This window comes from Drosophila mojavensis, unplaced genomic scaffold, assembly GCF_018153725.1.
Source record: "Drosophila mojavensis isolate 15081-1352.22 unplaced genomic scaffold, ASM1815372v1 contig_16, whole genome shotgun sequence".
In the NCBI taxonomy this organism is placed as follows: domain Eukaryota; kingdom Metazoa; phylum Arthropoda; class Insecta; order Diptera; family Drosophilidae; genus Drosophila; species Drosophila mojavensis.
The window spans coordinates 5,368,290-5,388,203 of record NW_025318693.1 but is presented as its reverse complement, the minus strand read 5'-3'; the positions used below and the strand labels follow the sequence as shown (position 1 = coordinate 5,388,203).

General features: G+C 42.4%; 2 protein-coding genes across 5 annotated transcripts; both read left to right on the top strand.

Moving 5' to 3' along the window:
* Nucleotides 1-2,091: 2,091 nt before the first annotated feature.
* Nucleotides 2,092-10,922, top strand: LOC6573344 (eukaryotic translation initiation factor 4G). The gene is made up of 6 exons (XM_032727999.2): nt 2,092-2,183; nt 3,665-5,520; nt 5,815-6,033; nt 6,092-7,018; nt 7,088-8,223; nt 8,288-10,922. The coding sequence occupies exons 2-6, from the start codon at nt 3,684-3,686 to the stop codon at nt 10,589-10,591; spliced, it is 6,423 nt and encodes a 2,140-aa protein (XP_032583890.2). The 5' UTR covers nt 2,092-2,183; nt 3,665-3,683; the 3' UTR covers nt 10,592-10,922.
* LOC6573345 (shootin-1) lies at nt 2,097-19,881 on the top strand. Of its 4 annotated transcripts, none has more exons than XR_001449561.3 (8): nt 2,097-2,183; nt 12,574-12,780; nt 12,842-13,028; nt 13,099-13,396; nt 13,461-13,573; nt 13,643-13,832; nt 13,937-14,132; nt 19,377-19,436. XR_001449561.3 is itself a non-coding variant. In XM_001999392.4 (8 exons), the coding sequence occupies exons 2-8, from the start codon at nt 12,594-12,596 to the stop codon at nt 19,544-19,546; spliced, it is 1,551 nt and encodes a 516-aa protein (XP_001999428.1). In that variant the 5' UTR covers nt 2,097-2,183; nt 12,574-12,593; the 3' UTR covers nt 19,547-19,881. The 4 variants fall into 4 exon arrangements, 3 of the variants coding, with proteins under 3 accessions (XP_001999428.1, XP_015022371.1, XP_015022370.1); XM_001999392.4 differs by lacking the exon at nt 13,937-14,132 and adding an exon at nt 14,330-14,735 and having other exon boundaries at nt 19,377-19,881; XM_015166884.3 differs by lacking the exons at nt 2,097-2,183; nt 13,937-14,132 and adding exons at nt 11,578-12,504; nt 14,330-14,735 and having other exon boundaries at nt 19,377-19,881.
* The last annotated feature ends 33 nt before the right edge of the window (nt 19,882-19,914 follow it).

Sequence of the window (19,914 nt, the reverse complement as noted above, 5' to 3'; positions counted from 1 at the left end):
GGCATATCCGGTAAAATGCCGATATGGGGACAGACAATTTTTACTATGACCCCAAAGAATTGGGCGCGTAAATACTGTAAGCATTCCAGTTCTCAGCTCCATCAAGGCCATACAGGGTGCTTACTACGCATTGGAAGCAGCAAAAATGGACATGCGCATATATCAAGTATATAAAAATAACGCAGATATGTATATATATATGATATGTATATATATATATATATATACATTTCACATTTGTATATACCGGCATTTAGTACATATCCACATAAATAAAAGGACAATATACAGTTTAAGTAGAAGTGGACTTTGCAAATTTGTCTGATAAAGAACAGCTATAATTCAAATGATAATGAGAATGCTGAAAGTCATTGCCAGAAACAAAACAATAAAAAAAGTAAAAAACTTTTTTTTTATAAAATCAACTTGACATTTTAGCTAAATGGCACGTGGGAGTGCTATAACAACCAGCTTTCGATTGCTTGGTCTGCAATCACGCAATCTCTTAACGACAATTTGAAAACGAGTAACTTTCATCATTCGTTCATTACAAGTATCGATACTATCGAAATATTATTTACAATAATGCTTTCAAGTTTAAACCAGTTATTTATTTATACTTTACATCAATGTCAAAAATATATGTATATTTACTTATATATTTGTAATTAAAAATTTTGAAACGCTTAAAATATTTAAATATTTATCAAGAATCGATAGTCTAATTTCTGTTATAAATTATCTTTGTTTAAAAAATAAATAAATTAATGAATTTACAGCCAACTTAAAGCAGTAATATATTAAAAAAATGGGAATCTTATACTGTTTACATTTTATACATTTATGTGTTTAATTATTTAATTAAAGCACAAACCATGTTGAATGATTAGAGATTGAAGACAGATTAACAGTAAGCTTTCTGTTAACAACAGGTCGGCGACTGTTAGCTTTATGATGCCAAAAACATATGTTATACGACTCACAATCGACATAATCGATAACATTCTGTTAGTGCAGCTACCAAGAGCGGACGTGTTTCTGTAGTGCTTTTAAATTTTACAAAATTATTTGTAATAGAAAGATATACAGATTAAACAAAACTGTAAACAAAAGACAGACAAAACAATGAACTAATGTAAAGACACTCCGCGGGTACCTATTCGGCGTTTTCCCCACGTGGAACCCAATTTTTTCATTTTCGTTCATTTTATGATGTGTGCCTGTGTGTAGCAGCTTTGGGCGGCGGGTAAGTACCACCAACCAGCCAACTAACCGACCGCCCGACAGTCGAGAAGCAAACGCATCAAAGGCAAAAAAAAAGAAAAGAAAAAAAACCAACGCCTCGACGAAAATTTCTTTGTGTGTGTGCTTGTCTATGTATATATGATTTGTGTGAATATATGTGTGTATGTGTGAGACAGAAGAAAACAAATTCTATCGAAAACAATATAGCAAGCTATGCCTAACAGTTCCATGAATTGACCAAATTGTACATGCAAAATTATAACAAACGTTTATCTTTTTCTTTTAATTATAGAGAAAATTACCGTGAAATTTTAGCAGTACTTATTTCTATATTTTGAACGTATATATGTGCGTGCTCGTTTTTCGTCCACTTAAATGTCGATGTGCGTTAACATTTGCATTTTGTTAATTATACATGCAAAAAGTTTATAATTCAAGAAAACAAATAAAAAAAAAAGAAAAATAAATAAATAAAATCAAACGCGGCTACATAAAAATATATATATAAAAATAAAACGCATAAATTTTCGTCACATTAAAAAGTCCTGAGTCTGCACTTCGGCAGCTCGCAAAATTATAAACAAAGCGAAACAAATTCGAGAAAGAGTTGAATTATCATTAGAGTCTGCGTACTACGGCAAATTGGAGTCCCAGAGCCGAAGTAAATAATTGAGAAGGCATCGTGGAACACTACTCTCTAAGCAAGAGACAAACGCACGTCGCTTTGTTTTGCGCCCTCGAGGGGCTCTGCAACGGCAACGGCAACGGTAACAGCAAAAGCGAAAACTAAAACAATTGCAACGACAACGAGCCTGTAGAAAGCAGCAGCCACAACAGAAAACAATAAAAGAAAAAGGAGCAAAGGCAACTGTAGTTGGCGGCAGAAACGTCGTAAACGGTGGTGCGAAACAGCAGCGATAAACATAGCGCAGGAAGCGGTAAGTAAATACACCCATTTTTTAAATAATTTAAGTTGAGAAATTAGTGTATTTGGCTATTGTGATGCTCCCAGTCCCTATATTGTAATGTGCTAGAAATTCCTATCGCCAATCAGAACCAAACTCCAATCAGACTCCCACACATTGGGGCCGCAACTGGTTTTTGTTTACAAACAAAGACAAGTGCGAAACTTTGCTCAAACGGGTTTTCAATTCGGTTTTTCTTTGCTAACATGCAGACACGCAATGAAAATAGTATAGTTACTGTTGTTCAGAAACAAAAACAGGTTTGCTTTCCACAAAAAAATATCCGAGAGATGCCTGCGAAAGCCAGTTCAGCGGCCATTTGTGCCAGTTATTGCTCGCATCCTCTGCTGAAGATGGGGAAACGCGCTCGTACAGTAACTGAGCTTCCCACGCCAAACGGTTTTTGTTTTTGCTTTTGCTGGCATATTTAGTGGTATGTACATATGTATATAGTGGTTGCTGTTTGACAAACCGCTGACTAAGAGCGCCACCTGTTGTTGTTCTCCGTGTGTCATCATAACGGTTAGCTCTCTTTTATTTATTTATTTACTGTATTATGTGGTGGCTATATTTTGCAATGGTGTGCGATAAATTTTGATAAAAGCAACCGATAACTGTGTGGGCCCCAACAGCTGTATGTATTTATGTGTGTGCGTGTATGTGTATTTTCCTATATCACACGCCCATACGTGACATCATGCTAATGCATAAGCTCAATTAATTGCAAAATTTCAAGAGTAAATGCTACCTTTTGTGCTACCTCTCTGTTGATTTTTCTTCTTTATAGCATATATGTACATATTTCTACAATATTTATAAAAATCATTTGATGCTATTTTAAATTCCAATTCAGTTTGCAAAATTAGTATTGATTGGTTTCACTGCAATTGAAAACAATTGCGTTGAAAGAACTCGATTAATCTTATTGTCTCTTGGTCTTTGGTTAACCTGTGAAAGCGATAGGTACAGTAAGCACTCGCTAATTGGCAGAAGACTACAAATTAGACATAACTAATAAATTATTATAAATGCTTTTCAAATTTTCTGGCATTGCATCATCGCCAATCATTACTATAAGATTTACATTTTAAATGTATTTATCCTTTATTATTTGAGTTTCTTAGTTGTAAGTTTTTTTTTCTATATTTTCAATAATTTGCATGCGCTTGTTTGCTTAAATTTCGAACGATCATTCACCACATTTGATGACCTATGGCTTTTATCTTAATGCTTTTCATTATTTCCCATTTTCATCTTACTAACAATTAAATTTTGTACATTTTGTTCTGCTCCATGGCGCAAACGATATTTGTGGTTGTCCCCACATGATCGTGTGCTCCTCTCTCCCTCTCTTTCTCTATCTCTCTATCTGTTGGACTGCGTAACACACGCACACGCACACACAATCAATCACACTATCTGTGTGTGTGTGGGTCACGCATGCCTCTGTTTAGATCCAACGAAGGTCCTCCTATGTTCATGCCAACGGGAGGGGGTGGGAAGGGAAACAGACCACAGTCAACACACCAGCAGAACCACAGCCACCAGACCCAGCACCACCAGACGTCACACGGCCACTCACATTCGCACCACCATCATCAAAACCAGTCGCAGCAACAGCCGCCCCAACAGCAGCAACAGGCGCGCGTTTCCCATCTACATCAGCAACAGGAGCAGCAGCAGCAGCAGCAGGCGGCACACGCAGTGTTTGTACCGCAGCAGAGCGGCGTCTCGAATCTAGGTAATCTTCATCATCACCACCATCCTCTACCGCAGCAGCAACATCAACAACTGCAGCAGCAGCAACAGCAGCATCAACAGCAACAACAGCAGCAACATCTTCAGCAGCAGCAGCAACAGCAGCAGCAGCAACATCATATACACCAACCGCCGATTTTCTTCTATTCAAACCAACAGCCACCGGCATTGTCGTATGTGAGCCACCCGCAGCACTCGTCCAGCAGCAGCAGTAATGGCAGCAGCGGTGGCGCCGCTCTTCAACTGAGTGGCGCCGCCAGCAATAGTTCGCTGGGGCATGCCCATGGCCATAACCATCACAACCATGGTCATGGTCACGCGCATGCGAATGGCGTCCTTACGCCAGTCAGCAGCAATACAAGCCTGGTGTGTGCCCTCAGCAATCCGGCGCTGCCGCCAACCTTTACGCCATCAGCTGGTCTGATCGCGCCCCCAGGCGCCAATGGGCCTGGGGCTGGCACCACCTACATTTCGGCAACATTCTTGCCCTTAAATCATCCCGGACTGATTGGCGCACAGCCTATAACGTATGCCCCAAATGGAGGCTCGGCAGCGCCCTCTGGCACCTTCTATGCGGCAACAGGTCAACAAAAACAACAGCTGCCGCCTGGGCAGCAGCACGTCGTGAGCGCCGGGCCCGCCCCCAATGCAGGCCCACAGCAGACGCTAACCTACTATCCCCAGACGTTGCCGCCAGCGCCGCTGAATAACAACAGCAACAATAATGTGGTGGGCGGAGGAGGGGGCAACGGCGCACACCGTGCGAATATTCGCGGTGGTCAACGCTCGACGCCACCCCAGCAGCCCTATTATACCTATGCGGTGCCCACGGCAGCGCCTCAACCGCGTCCCACACTGGTTAACAACGCTCCAGCGGCCGCTGTTGCGCCCATTCTGAATCCGCGAAGCACGCCACTCAACGGAACAGCAGCGTTTCATATTCCGCCGGCATATAATATACCGATAGTACCGCAGACCAACCTGACGACAGCTCCGATGCTAGCGGCTGCAGGCATGACCGCAGCTCCAACGGCTCCCGCAACCGGGCTGCACACTTATCCACCACATTTGCAGGGCACAGCTCCCACTGCTGTGGCTGCTGTTGCTGGTGTGGCTGCAGGCTTTCCGCCGACCTCGCTGACAACGGCCTCCCAGCTGGCTGGGAATGACAAGGTGAAGGAGCGCCGGCATGCCATACCCATCATACATCCAGACACTAAAGAGAATGTGTTGGACCCCAAGTCATCGGTGTTCATCAAGAAAGACTCGAACTGCACACTGACATCCAGCACGGGAAGCGAGAGCAGCCTGCCCCAATACCAATTGTCCGGCATCTCAGATTCAGGGTCCTCTACTCAACTAATTACCGGCGTCATGGTGGATCATCAAATGCAAACGGATAAAGCATTGCAACCACATAGCACCACCCACTCAGCTGCAGCTGCAGCCCTCCCACTGACTGATGAAGACAAAGTCAGCGTCATTGTCAAGGACATACTGGCCCACTCGGGCAATCCGGACGAACACCTCAGCTTTTGGCAGTTGAATGACGGTAAGATAAACAAGTTTAAAATCGATTGAAGGATGTTTGTAGTATGTGTAGCCTGGAAATTGGCTAAACAAAATTTCAAAATAACTTAAAGCTCCAAATTTTATATGATTATTAGATTCATCAAATGAATAGTGAAATGCTAACTTTTAATTGATTGATCATTTGAAAACATAAATAACATAAATGTTTTTGTTTCCAGTCTGCAAAGCTAGTTCCAATCGACTTTTAAATGTTCACTACTCTACAATGCTCTAAATTAGTAATTTGAAAATATTGTCAATATTTTATTTATAGTGGACAACACCTCGGAAAATGCAACTCAGTCAACTTGCGGCAACATAAACGCAAATTACGACGATTTGCCGCCTGCAGCTGCAACAGCATCAACAGCATCAACGGCATCAACGGCATCAACAGCAGCAGCTCCAGCTCCATCTGCCAGTTCCAACGCCCCAGTGATGTTCAAGGAACCGACGGCTAAGAAACAGCGCCCCAAGTCAGCGAACAAACAAAGTTAGTATATATATCAATTGATTTTGAGTATTTGTTTAATTGCCGAAATATTTTGCAGACACAGCCACGCCTACGTCTATAGCCAATGCTGTGGCCGAAGCAGCAACCTGCAGCAACAAGAGCATAAGCATTTTAACAAGCATAAAACATAATCCAGCTCCTCAACAACAGCCGCAGCAGCAACCACTCTTGCAGAATCCACCAAAGGCAATGAACGTCAGCTTGGGATCCGATGCGAGTCCGTCGAGTCCTACAAAGACGATAAAGCCAAGAATATCTGGGCCGTACAACCAGCAGTCGCAAGCAAAAGGGGAACAGCCGTCGACTTCATCCTCAGCGACTTCGACGCCCACGCACCAGCAGAAGGCGCAATCGGTGCAACAGCCGAAGCAAGTTGGCGGCGCCACAGGAACAGCGGGAGGATCAGGCATGCGCCGAGCGGTAAGCCCAAGTCCTGCCCGCCCAGCTGCATACACTCCGGTAACACCTGCTGCGGCCGTACCATCAAACAAGAAGAGTCAGCGAAAGGCACAAAAGCGTAAGGAGCAGGAAAAGAAAAAGCAAAAGGCATCAGCGAACATCACAAGCAGCGCCACAGCGGCCAGCAGCGGCGCCGGCGCCGGCACCAGCGGCAGCGGTAGCGCGGCCAACAACACTAACCACAATAATAATAATAACAGAAGTGGCGCCACAAACAGCTCCAAGAGCAACGGCAACGGCAATAATAACAACAACAAGGCTGCAGGTGGCGCCGACACCATCATGACATTTGTGACAACAACTAAAGCGACAGCCGCAGTCGCGTCCGCAATGCAGGACAAAGCGGCGTCAACGATGACTGATAAGCTTAGTGCAACTAATAATAATTCTAGCTTAAGTTCTAGCGTAAGAGACAAGAAACCCAAAGAGCAGCAACAGCACCAGCAGCAGCATTCGAGCAACAACAATAACAACAACAACGATGCAGCTGCTAGTGAACACAAAAGTAAGTCAACATAATCAAATTTTTAATTACGTCCAATTTTAACTAATTACCCGTCCATTATTATTTCAGCAGACTATAAAGATGATTCGACCCAACAGCTGGACAAACACATGGCCAACGAGGACATTGTGGCAAAGTTTCTTCAAAAGAGTTTTGATGATGCACCCAGTCCAGCAGATACACAGCTAGAATTTTTAAACAGCAGCAGTTCCATGTGTGACGATACGGACATGATAAGCGATCCTGCTCCAGCCGACAAGATAACTGAGAGTAATGCTGACGGCGAACTGAACGATAATAATGCCAAGTGCGTTGATAACAATGTGGGCGAATTGAAGTTTGGTGACTTTAATGAGGAGGCGCCCGCTGATAATTCCAGTTTCATATGCAGCTCCACCTGGTCCAGCTCACAGCCAATTGAGGTTACCAGCTCTCAAAGTACAATGTCTGAGGATAATGTGGATTGTGCGCCTAAGAGCAACATCCAAAAGATTGAGCCACCCATTAAAAAGAGCTCCCCCATGCATCAGACGAGCAAAGCATCTGGATCCCTTCAAAGGGCAGCAGCTGGAAAAGTGTCGGCGTCATCTTCAAAGAGTGCTAGTGTCAGCAAGTTCATAAGATACAACATTGATGAGCTGCGCGAGCTGTCGAAGCTCAGCGATTCGCGGAAGCCTCCGCTAGTTCCCTGCCAGAAAGGCGATTGTATTTCACAATTGTTCGTGTCACGACAAGGGCAGCAGCAGCAGCAGCAACACCATCACGGACACAATCCGCATGGACAGCCGTATCAGCACGCGCACGAATCGTTGGAATATGGGACAGGTAAACGCGGACGTGGTCATGGCCATGGACCGAATAAGAAGCATCATGAAGGACATCAGCCAATGACCGGCAACTCGAGCGGTATTAGCTCTGGACCTGGTGGAATGAGTAGCTCCAATCAGCGACATATGGATATAATACGTGTGCAGCTATCGCTTAAGGAAGAGATTAAATTGTCAGAGTGCGAGAATGCCTGGCAGCCGGAGACACTGCGTCGTATGTCAATGTTCAACACAACAGAGCCAGACCAAGATGACGACATGGATGTGGTACTGAAGAAAGTTCGTGGCATACTCAATAAGTTGACTCCTGATAACTTTGAGGTGCTGCTCAAAGCAATGTCCAGCATCAATATGGATACTCAACGCAAAATGACAAATGTAAGGAACGAATTCTTACTTGAAATATTCCTCTAATAACTGAGTTCAAATGTCTTGTTAACAGGTTATGCTGCTTATTTTCGAGAAGACCATCAGTGAGCCCAATTTCGCACCTACATATGCACGCTTTTGCAAGGTGCTGTTCCATGAGATTAAGGCAGAGAACAAATCTCTGTTCACCAGCTCGTTAATAACCCGCATTCAACACGAGTTCGAATCGAACGTAAATGATGCCAATGCCAAAGCCAAAAAGTTGCAGCCCACGCAAGAGCGCATCAATGCGTGCCAAGATACGGCCAAGAAAATTGAACTGCGGGCTGAAATGGAAGACCTTGAATATCAGTTCAGGCGTCGAGCCTGGGGCACTGTGCGCTTCATAGGTGAACTTTTCAAGCTGCAATCACTTACCAGCGATCGTGTGCTGCACTGCGTCGAATCGCTGCTTGAACATGGCTGTGAGGAGAAGCTGGAGTATATGTGTAAGTTACTGACCACTGTTGGCCATCTGCTCGAAGCCGGCCCGCCCGAGCAATACCAGAGCGGTGCTCGCATCGAGAAGATCTTTCGCCGAATACAGGACATAGTTCAGCGTTCACGTGGCGGCAGCACCGGCAGTCGACAGCATCAGTTTAATATTAAAATAAGCAGCCGTGTGCGATTCATGATGCAGGACGTGCTGGACTTGCGCTCACGCAACTGGGATCAGCCAGTGACCGCTCACTCGACCTCTGGCAGTCGACAGCGTCACAAGCAACACGAAGAACCCAAAACACAGCAGCAGCAGCAGCACAGCGTGCGCGGCAGTCATTTGCCCCAACAGCAGCAGCAACAGTCCAACTACCAGTATCAACAGCAGAAGCAACATCACCATCATCATGGTTACAATGACGGCGGCAATTACTTTATGCAAAAGCTGCCCAAAACTCAACAGCATGAAAACCAATCTCTCAGCATAGATCCCAATAAGCTGCGCTTCAGCAGCAGCAACAACGACGACACTGCAACCGCCAAGCTGGGCAATTCCTCACATTATCAGTGGCGCAATGCTAGCAATCGTCCAGTTAGTGCTGCGCCAGCTGCACAGCCCACTTTACTTAAGCGCTTGCCGTCGACGAGCTCCTTTACCTATCCGCCCTATCAGCAGCAACCGGCTGCACAGGTGGGCGTGCCGACAGTAGCCAACAGAAGTCAGACTTCAGAGCCGGCCACCCCGAAAACTGAGTTTGATGCGAAACAGTGCCAGGAGATGCTCACAAAGCTCGTCGAAGAGGTGCTCAGCACCCGCGAATGGCAACCAGAGGTGCTCTACATTTGGCGTAATTCGAACGTCAAGCAGCAGGCGGCCGTGGCCATCATACACTACATCCTGATGGATTATGTGCATCGTGCGGAGGTGAAGCGACAGCACCGTTTGGCATGCGCAAATGCGATTTCCTATCTAATGCAACAAGAGATTTTTGGCAAATCCGTTTTTGACCTGGCGTACAGCCGCTTCGGCGAGGAGTTTCCCGATCTACTGGTGGACGTACCCAATGGCTGGACCTATGTGTTTGAGTTTCTCGGACCCATTATGCATGAAGGTGGACTCGAGTTGAAGGACATTTGGCAGCCGCGCTGGCTGGAGGATCCGCAGTTCACTGAACGTTTTGTACGCGCTTTTGTCAGCTACTTTGTGCAAGAATTTGGCGCCGTATACACACACAAGCTATGGCATATAGACAACAAGCTGGATCGAGGCCAGCTGTTTTGGAGCGATGCTCGCAAGTATCGTGACTTTTTGCAATCGAATAGCTTTCAATTTCTGGAGCCCAACAGCACAGCGACAGTTGGCATGCAGCGGCAAAAGGTTACACGCACCCAGGCGGAGCATGTGGAGCGGATAAGCTACCTGCTGCGGCTGTCTAGTGACACCGCCATTGACTATATCAATACCAATGTGCATATAAATGCGAGTTTTGTGCGCCACCTGACCAAATTCCTCTGCTGCGACTTCGCTTTAATCAATGAATCAACCAAAAAGAACAACAACAACAACAACCATAACACAAACAAGAATAAACTGCAATTGCAGTTGAATGTGGACAGCTTCAGGCGGGATTGCACTCCACTATTGCGCCTCTGCATTGATGCCCAAGAGACGCACGAGATGGCATGCATTGAGGAGACAGTCGACGCACTGCAGGAGCACTTTAGCCTCGAGCTGGACGATGAGATGGCTGCGGGTGAGGCAATCTGTAGCGCTTGGAGTGTGCTCTACGATTGCGAGGTAATATCCCGAGACACTTTTGAGAAGTGGTTCAAGCAGGAATTTGAGCACTATCCGAGAGCACTAATGGACAAATTGCGTGCTTTCATTGAGGAAATGTAACAGTCCCACAATCAATGCAGGAACAATAACAACAACAACATCAACATCGAAGCAAATCGCAGGCAAAATGAATAAACAATATCCATATTTATGTATATGACAATTGAAACAGCGCCCTTGGGCCCTTCAATCATACACCATGCGCGGTCGTATATACATACACATCTATAATCCATAACACATACAAACAGAAACAGAAAACACAGAACATTGCAAAGAAAACAAACAAACAAATGACAACAGCGAATATTATAAACTATTGCAATAAACAAAAAGCATAAATTAAACAAAAACGCAAATGGAATTTCGGCGGCAAACAAAAAATAACAAATCTCAAAATCAAATTTATATAATATATATATATGTTTATAAGACAGGGTACATATATTAAAAATATGTACATATATGTATACTCACATGTATCTATATATATGTATATATTGCATCTATGATTTATCTGAATAGAAAACTCGACAGTATTTAATTTACCTACATTTCCTTCAAGAAAAAGTAAAAAATCTCACAGTGGATCTGTATGATTAGCTAACTATTCTTTTGTTTAAGCCCAACAAATAGCAATTTTTTACCTTTCAGTACAAAAATTTATGAATTTGCATTGTTTCTTTAATTTTATATTCTTATAAAAAAAACTATTTATTTCGAAATTTGATTTAAGTGCTTTCTTCAAGCAAAATGCTCAAATTCGGTAGCAGATCCTTCAGAAAAAATATCTTTAAATATATAAAAGAAAACAGATTTCGAGGCTTAGACTCAAAATACATGTATACAAAATTATATAATTACTTATATATTAAAGAATTTAAGTTTAGGTACAAAAAAAAAAAGACATGTAAAGTATGTATGTATTTAGTATGCATGACAAAAAAGATTATCCAAAGATAAAATTTAAAATTAGTTGTAAGAAGAAAGAAAAAATACATAAAATATAATTTAAAAGAAACAGAAAAAAATATCTAGCAATTCAAACCAAATTGAAAAACTATATTTATATATTCACAACTGAAAAAAAGAAAAGAAAAAATAATGAAAAGCAAAAACCAAGAGCTCTAAGCCGCCTTGAATTAGTTATTTTTGTAAGTATAAAGAAGAATGAAAGAAGATAAAAATTAATTTAAAAAATTAATACTTCAATAGTAAAAGAATTTCACAGCTCAATATATATATTTTTTTTTATGTTAATATTTTGATTTCTGATTTAAACACTGAAAGTGGTAAAGAATGAAGAATGCAAAATACAAGCGAAATCAAATAAAATAAATTAAATACAAAAGTAAATAAAAGTAAATTATTTAGCATGAAATACGAAATACGAATGTAAACAAATTAAATGAAGAAAATATTAGTTAAGGAATTGTCGAAGCGCTTCTGCACTGAAATGCGAATAGTTTAAAGCCAAGCTAAGTAAATTTTGACAACTTCTAGCATTCTTAGCATATTTGCAAGCATTTCAAATGTGTAGCCAAATTCTGGGATAAATTGGGAAAACAAAACTGTGAGCATTTTTTAGCAAGGAAGCAAAAACAAAAAAATTAAAAATAAATTAATAACAAATTCAATTTAAAACTAAAAACTAAAAAAAAATAATAGAAACAATTTTCAAATAATAAAGACCTTAAGCAAGGGGCCGAACAGGGGGACCTCTATAAACTGGCATCAATTATAAACAAAAAATAACAATAAATGAAAAAAAAAAAAAAAAAAAAAAAAGAAATAAAATTGAAAGTCGTTTCAATGTGGGGCCACCCTAAAGGACAACCACAAACTCCCTTCTCATTCACATTTACATAGCACATTCACTCACTCGCAGTCAAAGAATTCATGGTGATGGCAGCATTTAAGTTCCATATCGCATCTAACTTAAGAAGTTTAGCTTAAGGCTTTAAATTGCGAGCGTAAGCAGATTTAAGACACATTCAACGAGAACTGCACTAATTTCTAATCTTCTCTTCCCGATCTCTCAGATACTAGGTACTAGGCTATCATGGAACGACGTGGACGCATCCCAGTGGCCAAGTTTCGTACGCAGGAGGCCAAGACACGCAGTCGAAGTCGCGTGAAGGAGCCGGATTACAATGAACAGGATCCGGAACATGATATGTTTACACTGCTGGAGGATAACATTGCGCTAAAGGAAGAGAACAAAGCGCTCAAACTTGAAATTGAATCGCGTAAATTAGACAGCCCCACTATTTTATAGATATATGTATCTATCTAATTTAATATCTATAGACAAAACCACGCAGGAGGAGCAGCAGGCGCAACACGAAAAACTATGTGGTCAATTGGAGCTGCTGCAGCAGCAGCAAGCCAAATTCGAGTCAGACATCAAGGACCTCACTGTCAAGTTCAATAAAACACTCAACGAGCGCAATGCGCTCGACAAGCTGCACAAGATGAAGGTCGATCAAATAAACAAGTGAGCCAAGCCTTAACCATTGAGTAAACTGAAGAGCAAATATCCAAAATTCTTTGATGCCCATTAACAGTCTCTCTACCGAATTGGATCACATGCGCGAAAAGCAAGTGGGACACCAGGGTGGTGCCTCAGTGGTCGGCTCAGTGGAGCTAAGGCGCAAGCTGTTGAAGATCCTGCAACAGGATAGCGGTGACGTTGCTAACGACTTGGACAGTCTGGTCGATGTTGATGCAAACCAGGATGTGCCCATTACCAATGGTCAGGTAGAGCGTCTAGTGTCCGAATTCTTAACGCTCAAACATGCCACCAACGCCGTAGAGCTGCAGCTATATGAAGCCAATGAGAAGATAGCAGAACTAGTGGAGCACGTGAGTAGACCAGGTGGTCCAAGCAGTCGCTAAAGCTAACATTTCACCTGCTTCGCCTGCTTAGCAACACCTACTCGAGGAGGAGAACGATACGCTGCGCACCGAGAACGGAAATTTGACCAAAGTGGCCAAACTCTTGACCGACAACATGAAGGAGAGCGTGGAGACGAGTCAAAAGTAAGCGAATCTTGAATGGGATCACAGTGATAATTCAATAAAATGATCATTCGATGGAAATATTTGCAGAATGGAGGCCGCCTTGATTAGATTGAAACAGCGAAATGATGAACTAACTGCTAAGATGCACGATATTCCCGATGGACAGCCGGGGGCAACACCTTCGCCTACATCGTTGCAGTCGCAGGTCGAGTTCGAGCAGATCACGGACCAGGTGCAACATCAGGCGCGCGAGCACAACGAACGTATCGTGGAAATGGTAAGCGAAGAGTGTTCAATTGTATTGATATTCTAGTCTACTTGGTGACGGTTCAACTCTCTATCTATTCGATCTATCCCTCTATCTACCCAACTATTCAATAGCAAACACGTAGCGTGTTTGACATATTCAAGCCGTTGTCGAGCATATTCAAGAGCAACTGATTTTTGGCACAACGATATTTAATTTTACCAACACATAATAATATTAAATATAATAATACAACATTTGCATGGAATGTTTCCAACTGGGTTTAAGTTGTTACCTTCCGAGTTCTTGGTGATGGAGTCCGAGCAAAACGTAAGCGCAGCTCGCTTGCATTACGCTTCCGCCATAATTCTGCATCTTTCTCTCTCTTTGTCTGTCTATAATAAATATGTGCATATTGCTGTCTGCACTAACACGCAACGTACGCGTCGAAACTAATGTTTGTTCTACTAATTTTCGTTACCTTTGGCTCTGCTCTGCCGTCCCCGCCCCCGCTCTCATTTACGTAGAAAACCCTAATGGATGCGGCTATTGCAAAAACTACTAACGATGAACTAAAAAAATTACAACTTAAGTTGGAAATACTCGAGGAGCAGCTGCATCGGGCCCTAACACGCGCCGACCTGGCCGAGGAGCAATTGGTGCGCTATCAGCAAGCAGAAAAGCACGCAACATCGGCTAGAGTTGCAGCACCTCCGTCAGCACCACCACCACCGCCACCGCCCCCGCCCCCGCCTATGCCCGCCAAAGTGCTCTATACTGCAGCGATGGCTGGGGGTCCGTCTGATGCTGCTGGTGGGGATGGGGCGACTGGCAGCTTCAGTCAGCACATTGCCACGCATAATTTGCACAAAGGCCTCGCCGATAAGATTATCGACAGCGTCAAGCAACAGGTACAGGTGCAGGCGACAACAGGTATGTGATACAGCTATCAACATTCCCATAATCCAGTGGCCCACTTCATACAGTAGGAGTCGACTGGGTCGGTGTCTGTCTGTGTGCGTGTGTGTGTGTGTGTGTGTGGTTGTCACCTTTTCCCACAGAATGCCAGCAAATGCAACAAAAGGTCGTGCTCTGAAGAGAACTTTTACTTTTTGCCTGGAATATCTTATGCCATAAACCCTTTTACGTACCGAAGGGCTCACTTCTGTATACATTGGCAGGACTTTTTATGGATTCACCAACAACTGTATGCGTGTGTGTGCCTGTCTCTCCGTCTTCCGGACGTATACACAATCTGTATACACATACGTAACATCACGTATGCGTGCGTCAATTTTTTGTGACTTCTTGGCTTGCTTCGCACCTCATATTGGCAATTTCGTAACAAGATTTAAGTTTTATAAAGTTTTCATTCTTCCATTTGCCATTTTTGCTTCAAGTCGCACGGCAAAGCGTGAGCATAGAAAATTCTATTTGAATTCGGGCGAAAAATTAGTTGGCTGAATATCCACAAACCATGATGCTCATAGAAACTTACAAAAATGTATTTTAACTGCCAAATGATTTTGTTAATGTTTATTTACTAGAATGAATGAATTGTTTCATTTGAACTTAATAAAAGGAGACCTGGTGGAACATAGCTTTTAGCTGAAACTGACTAACTAATTGTTAGAGTATTTAAACTCATACAACTAAACTAGAAATAATGATATATTGGCCAGCCAGACCCACCATCTGCCACAGTCGATAGGCTGGCAGCAACTGTACCTAATCCCTACTGAAAGCACTCGCATGCAAAATGCAAATCCCCTCCTCGTCGTCAACTTGTTGCTGTCAGTTGTCAGTTGTCAGTTTTGTTCCACGCAATCTGTCCTTCCCATTTATGTTGATAATTGATTTTGTGCGTTTTTCCACTGCCCATGCGGCTGTTGTTGTTGTTGCTGCTGTTATTTTTTTTTTCTCTCTCCTATGCGCTGTCACACCGACCGCTGGCAATGGTACGTTGCAAGCAACCATGCCACTCCATGCCGTGCTCAGTGTTGCCCACTTTGGCTGGGACTTGATGCAACAGGAGCAATTTCTTAATTAAGTTTTCCACGGCAGACCGCAGTTTACCTGCAGCCGCCATGTACAGACACATACGAACACACAGTGTAATTGTGTGTGTGTGTGTGTGTTTGGTTGTCGTACGCCTGTAAAAATCTAATTAGCGACGGCTTTACACGCCCGGACACGGTAGAAAGCGTTCGGTCGGAAGCTGAATTTCTTTTTGGCCAATCAATGTGAAACCGCCATATTTTACGCAGTATATTTATATGTGTGTGGGTGTTTGGGTATACATATATATTTGTTTGCTCTTTTTGTTGCTGCTGCTCATTTTCCTATTGTACTTGTAGGACATCTTTGGCATTTAATTTCCGTTTTTGTGCCTTGAAACAATTGCTCGATATTGATTTCAGTTTAGGTCTGAGTTTGAGCTCAAGCTGAGGCCGGCAATTGCCTCTGACGAGATTTATTTCAAGGCTAAGCCAGGATAAAGTCAGTTCGGCTGAGTCAAAGCCTTACTAGTTGCAGAACTTGTTCTGCTTGAAGCTAATTAACAGCATCAATTATTATTAATTTTATTAATTATTCAGAATTTACTAATATTAAATTTAAGTGTAAAAACTTCAAATCATTTAAAGTTGATGTATAAAACAACTTTTAAAGCATCAAAGTTTAATTTTAAAGGTATATCTAGTTTGCTCTCTGGGTTACTCACAATTAATATTGAGAAATTGTGCTATAGCGCGGATGCAAATTTTCACATAAATACGGTTTTTATGATACTGTTGCCATTATACCTGAAATTATGTACCACGAGATGACGCACTGCAACCACAACATCAACAGGCGTACAGGCCATGTAAACATCATCAAAATGAAATCAACTGGTTGTAGGGTAGAAAGGGTTTTATCACACACACACACACATACACACACAACTAAGCGCACGCACTCATATCTATATGAAACAACTGAAAGTTCTGTATGGGGAGTGTCTGACTAGGCGATACCCTTAATATTGTGTAAATCCTGTAGTGGTATTGCTCCACGTTCCTTTTACCCACATAAATTCGAGCTTGGCTGTTTATTTACCATAAAATAAACTTAATAATAGAAATAAAGGTACTTAATTGGAAATATTTCAAATTTGTGTATGCCAAGCAGAAATCATAATCATTCTGACAAAGTGGACTTAGATAAAGATCAATCATACATTTACTATATACGACTACACTATATATATTGCTGCATAAATTTTCACTATACTAATATGCCCTTCTTTTGCGATTTTCAATGGATTCAGGGTATATAAAAAAACCATGTTGCATGTAATAGAAAAAAATGTCTGTCAGTGAAAGGCTGATTGTGTGTGTGTATGTTTGAGTGCGCGAGTGTGAGTGTGAAAGGCATGAGAATAGATGTATATACATATCTGGTTGAAAATACATGTAGTAAATATGCATTGATAAACGTAAACTATCGACCCGTAATAAATAAAAAGACTTTAGTTGCCTTCCAGGGAAAATGTTTGAATTTCAGACGGAGAATTAATTTAGTGTAGTCAACCAAGGCAAGGTTGACTATTAGTTAAGTCAGAGGAAAATATAACAACAACATCTATAAACACCTGTATAAGCCTGCTGCGAGTTTCAATGGAGCTTAGGCCCCATGCTCATAACTGTAATAGCGCCCATTAATGTTGCATAGCTCCAGGACAAGAACAGAAACACACTCAATGATTGACTTACGAGCTTACTCAATTACAACAGCCTCTCGCACACTGTCGCAGTGTCGCACTATCGCACTGTCGCACTAAGCACATCCGTTTCCGGTTGCTGCAATTGCTATTGTCGCAGCAGTTGTCGTTGCCGTTGTTGTTGCTTTTTGGCGCGCGCACAACGCGGCGTATGCGTAACGAGCACATATTGAAATCAATCAGGATTCATATTGTGCGAGGCGCGAACTATTAAAACACGTCGCTACAGCCGTAACAATCTATATGCCGTGTGTGCTCAAACTGGCCGATAAACGCCGTGCGATGGTTGCGAAAAACGCGCGCGCGTCACTTGAAGCTCTTGAAGCGTGTGAGCTGGCAGCGAAGTGAGCAGCAAGTTTACAGCTAGCCAGCGTGCTGGCATTCGTGTCCTGGCGCTCGTTCTCGTCATGGGCAGCTACAGCAACAGCAACAACAGCAGCAGCATCGCTCTGCGTCGTCATCACACTCGGCACAAAAACAAATGAAGAGAACTGAGCGAATAAGTTTCCGACAATATTGTTGTCGCTTGCCAGCGAAGCCAACCTGTACATGTTTCACTGTGTGTGTGTTTGTGTTTGTGCATAAGCAAGCCATCCTGCGGTAGATTGCCATGGCAATCCTTGAGCTTGAAGCATCAGCAATGGCAATGGTTGGCCTTGTATCAGTCACTTTTCTGTTTTAGATCATTATTGCAGGCTCTCTCTCTCTCTCTCTCTCTCTCTCTTTAGTTCCAAGGAGCAGCACTTAGGCCAATTTCCGCTAGTGTAAATTAATTGACTTTGACATAGAACCAGAGCAGCATCTACGTATATGTGTATACATTATGCCTGCGACCTGAATTGATTTAAATTTGTTCTGCGTGCTGAACCCAGAGCTGGGAAGCTGGCTGCACGCTATTAGCTGGCTTCCTGGCCAGTGCCCTGGCAACATTCACTGGGGCAGTTCTAGAGAGAAAGTGAGAGAGAGAGAGAGAGAGAGCAAAAGCGCAAAAAGGAAGCGTGTTGCCAATGACTTGTGGCCGTCGTCTATGCGACAGCTTTAGATTTAAGCAACCGTCAGGCGTTTACATGTTTCAGTCACAGTTTACTGCGCTTTATGTTATCCAACGCTCGACCGTCGCCAGCGTATCAAATTCGATGAAGGCGAGGACTATGCCATTTATTATTTTTACGAGTAAACTGAACAACAGACCGAGCGACGGTGCCGCATTCCAAGCCCAGCCAAGCCAACTCAAGTCAGAGTCTGACACCTTCATTGTTGTTTCCGCAGTTATTGTTGTTGTCCTGCTATGGCTTATTATTATTATTATTATTATTATTTATGCGTTTTATATTTCCGTGTTTTATTGCGCCACTTTCTTATAAGCAGACACAAACATACATCCAGACACCCTCCCATACACACACACACACACGCATACCAAGAGACCATACATTTCCATTGACTTCGTTTTGGGTACAACAAGTCGCATACGCAATGTGAGCCACTTCATTTGTTGTCGCTGACAGTTGTTGAATGCGTGGGCTTAGTTCCGACCCCTTTTCATCCTTTTTGCTCTTGCTGTTGTTGTTGTTGCCAATTGGCAATGCTGTCGTGATTTATGTATATTTGCCACAGCATCAAAATCCTCAATTTAAAAACCTTAGCTCCCTTAAGTTGCCTGCTAGCTGCGCCAAAGGTAATTTCTGTCTTTTCGTTGGGCAAAGGTTATTATCAATCTAATAAGCTAACCGCATGTCAATTTTAACTTCACTAGCTGACTTCACGTCTCAATATTATAGTATGCTCTAATTTTGTTTATCATCTTGCAGGTCTTGACGCTATAGTGCGCGAATTCAAATCTGGACGTGTGACGCTGCGCCGCAATCGTCGAAAAACCAAAACGAGCGAAGCTCTGAAGGAGATGTTCCAAGTACTCGAGATAAGCCAGAAGCAGAATCGCAACTCAAAGATTTGTGTCGATCTGAATACAACATTATAAGACTCTCTTCCTATCTCTTTTACTTTGGTCTCAAATTTAAAGTCTACGCTTTGCTTTAACAACGAAACATTCCGTGCATTTGAATATTTATTTATTAGCCTCTCCTATTTAACTCACTAATTGTGCCTTCTCTTTGAAAAAAAAAAAAAAAAAAAAGCCATTTTCTTTGCCTAAATCAAAGTGCCCATCAGTCCTAAAACCTAACATGTATTTTTTCGACTTTTTTATAATGTGTTCATCTACTAATAATTATTGTAATTTATGCTCAATATACAATTCAACCCAACGAAATATTTTGAATAAAGTTTTATAACCAAATATAACAAATTAACAAATTATTTTGTTTCATTTCCGTGCGTATGTGTTTG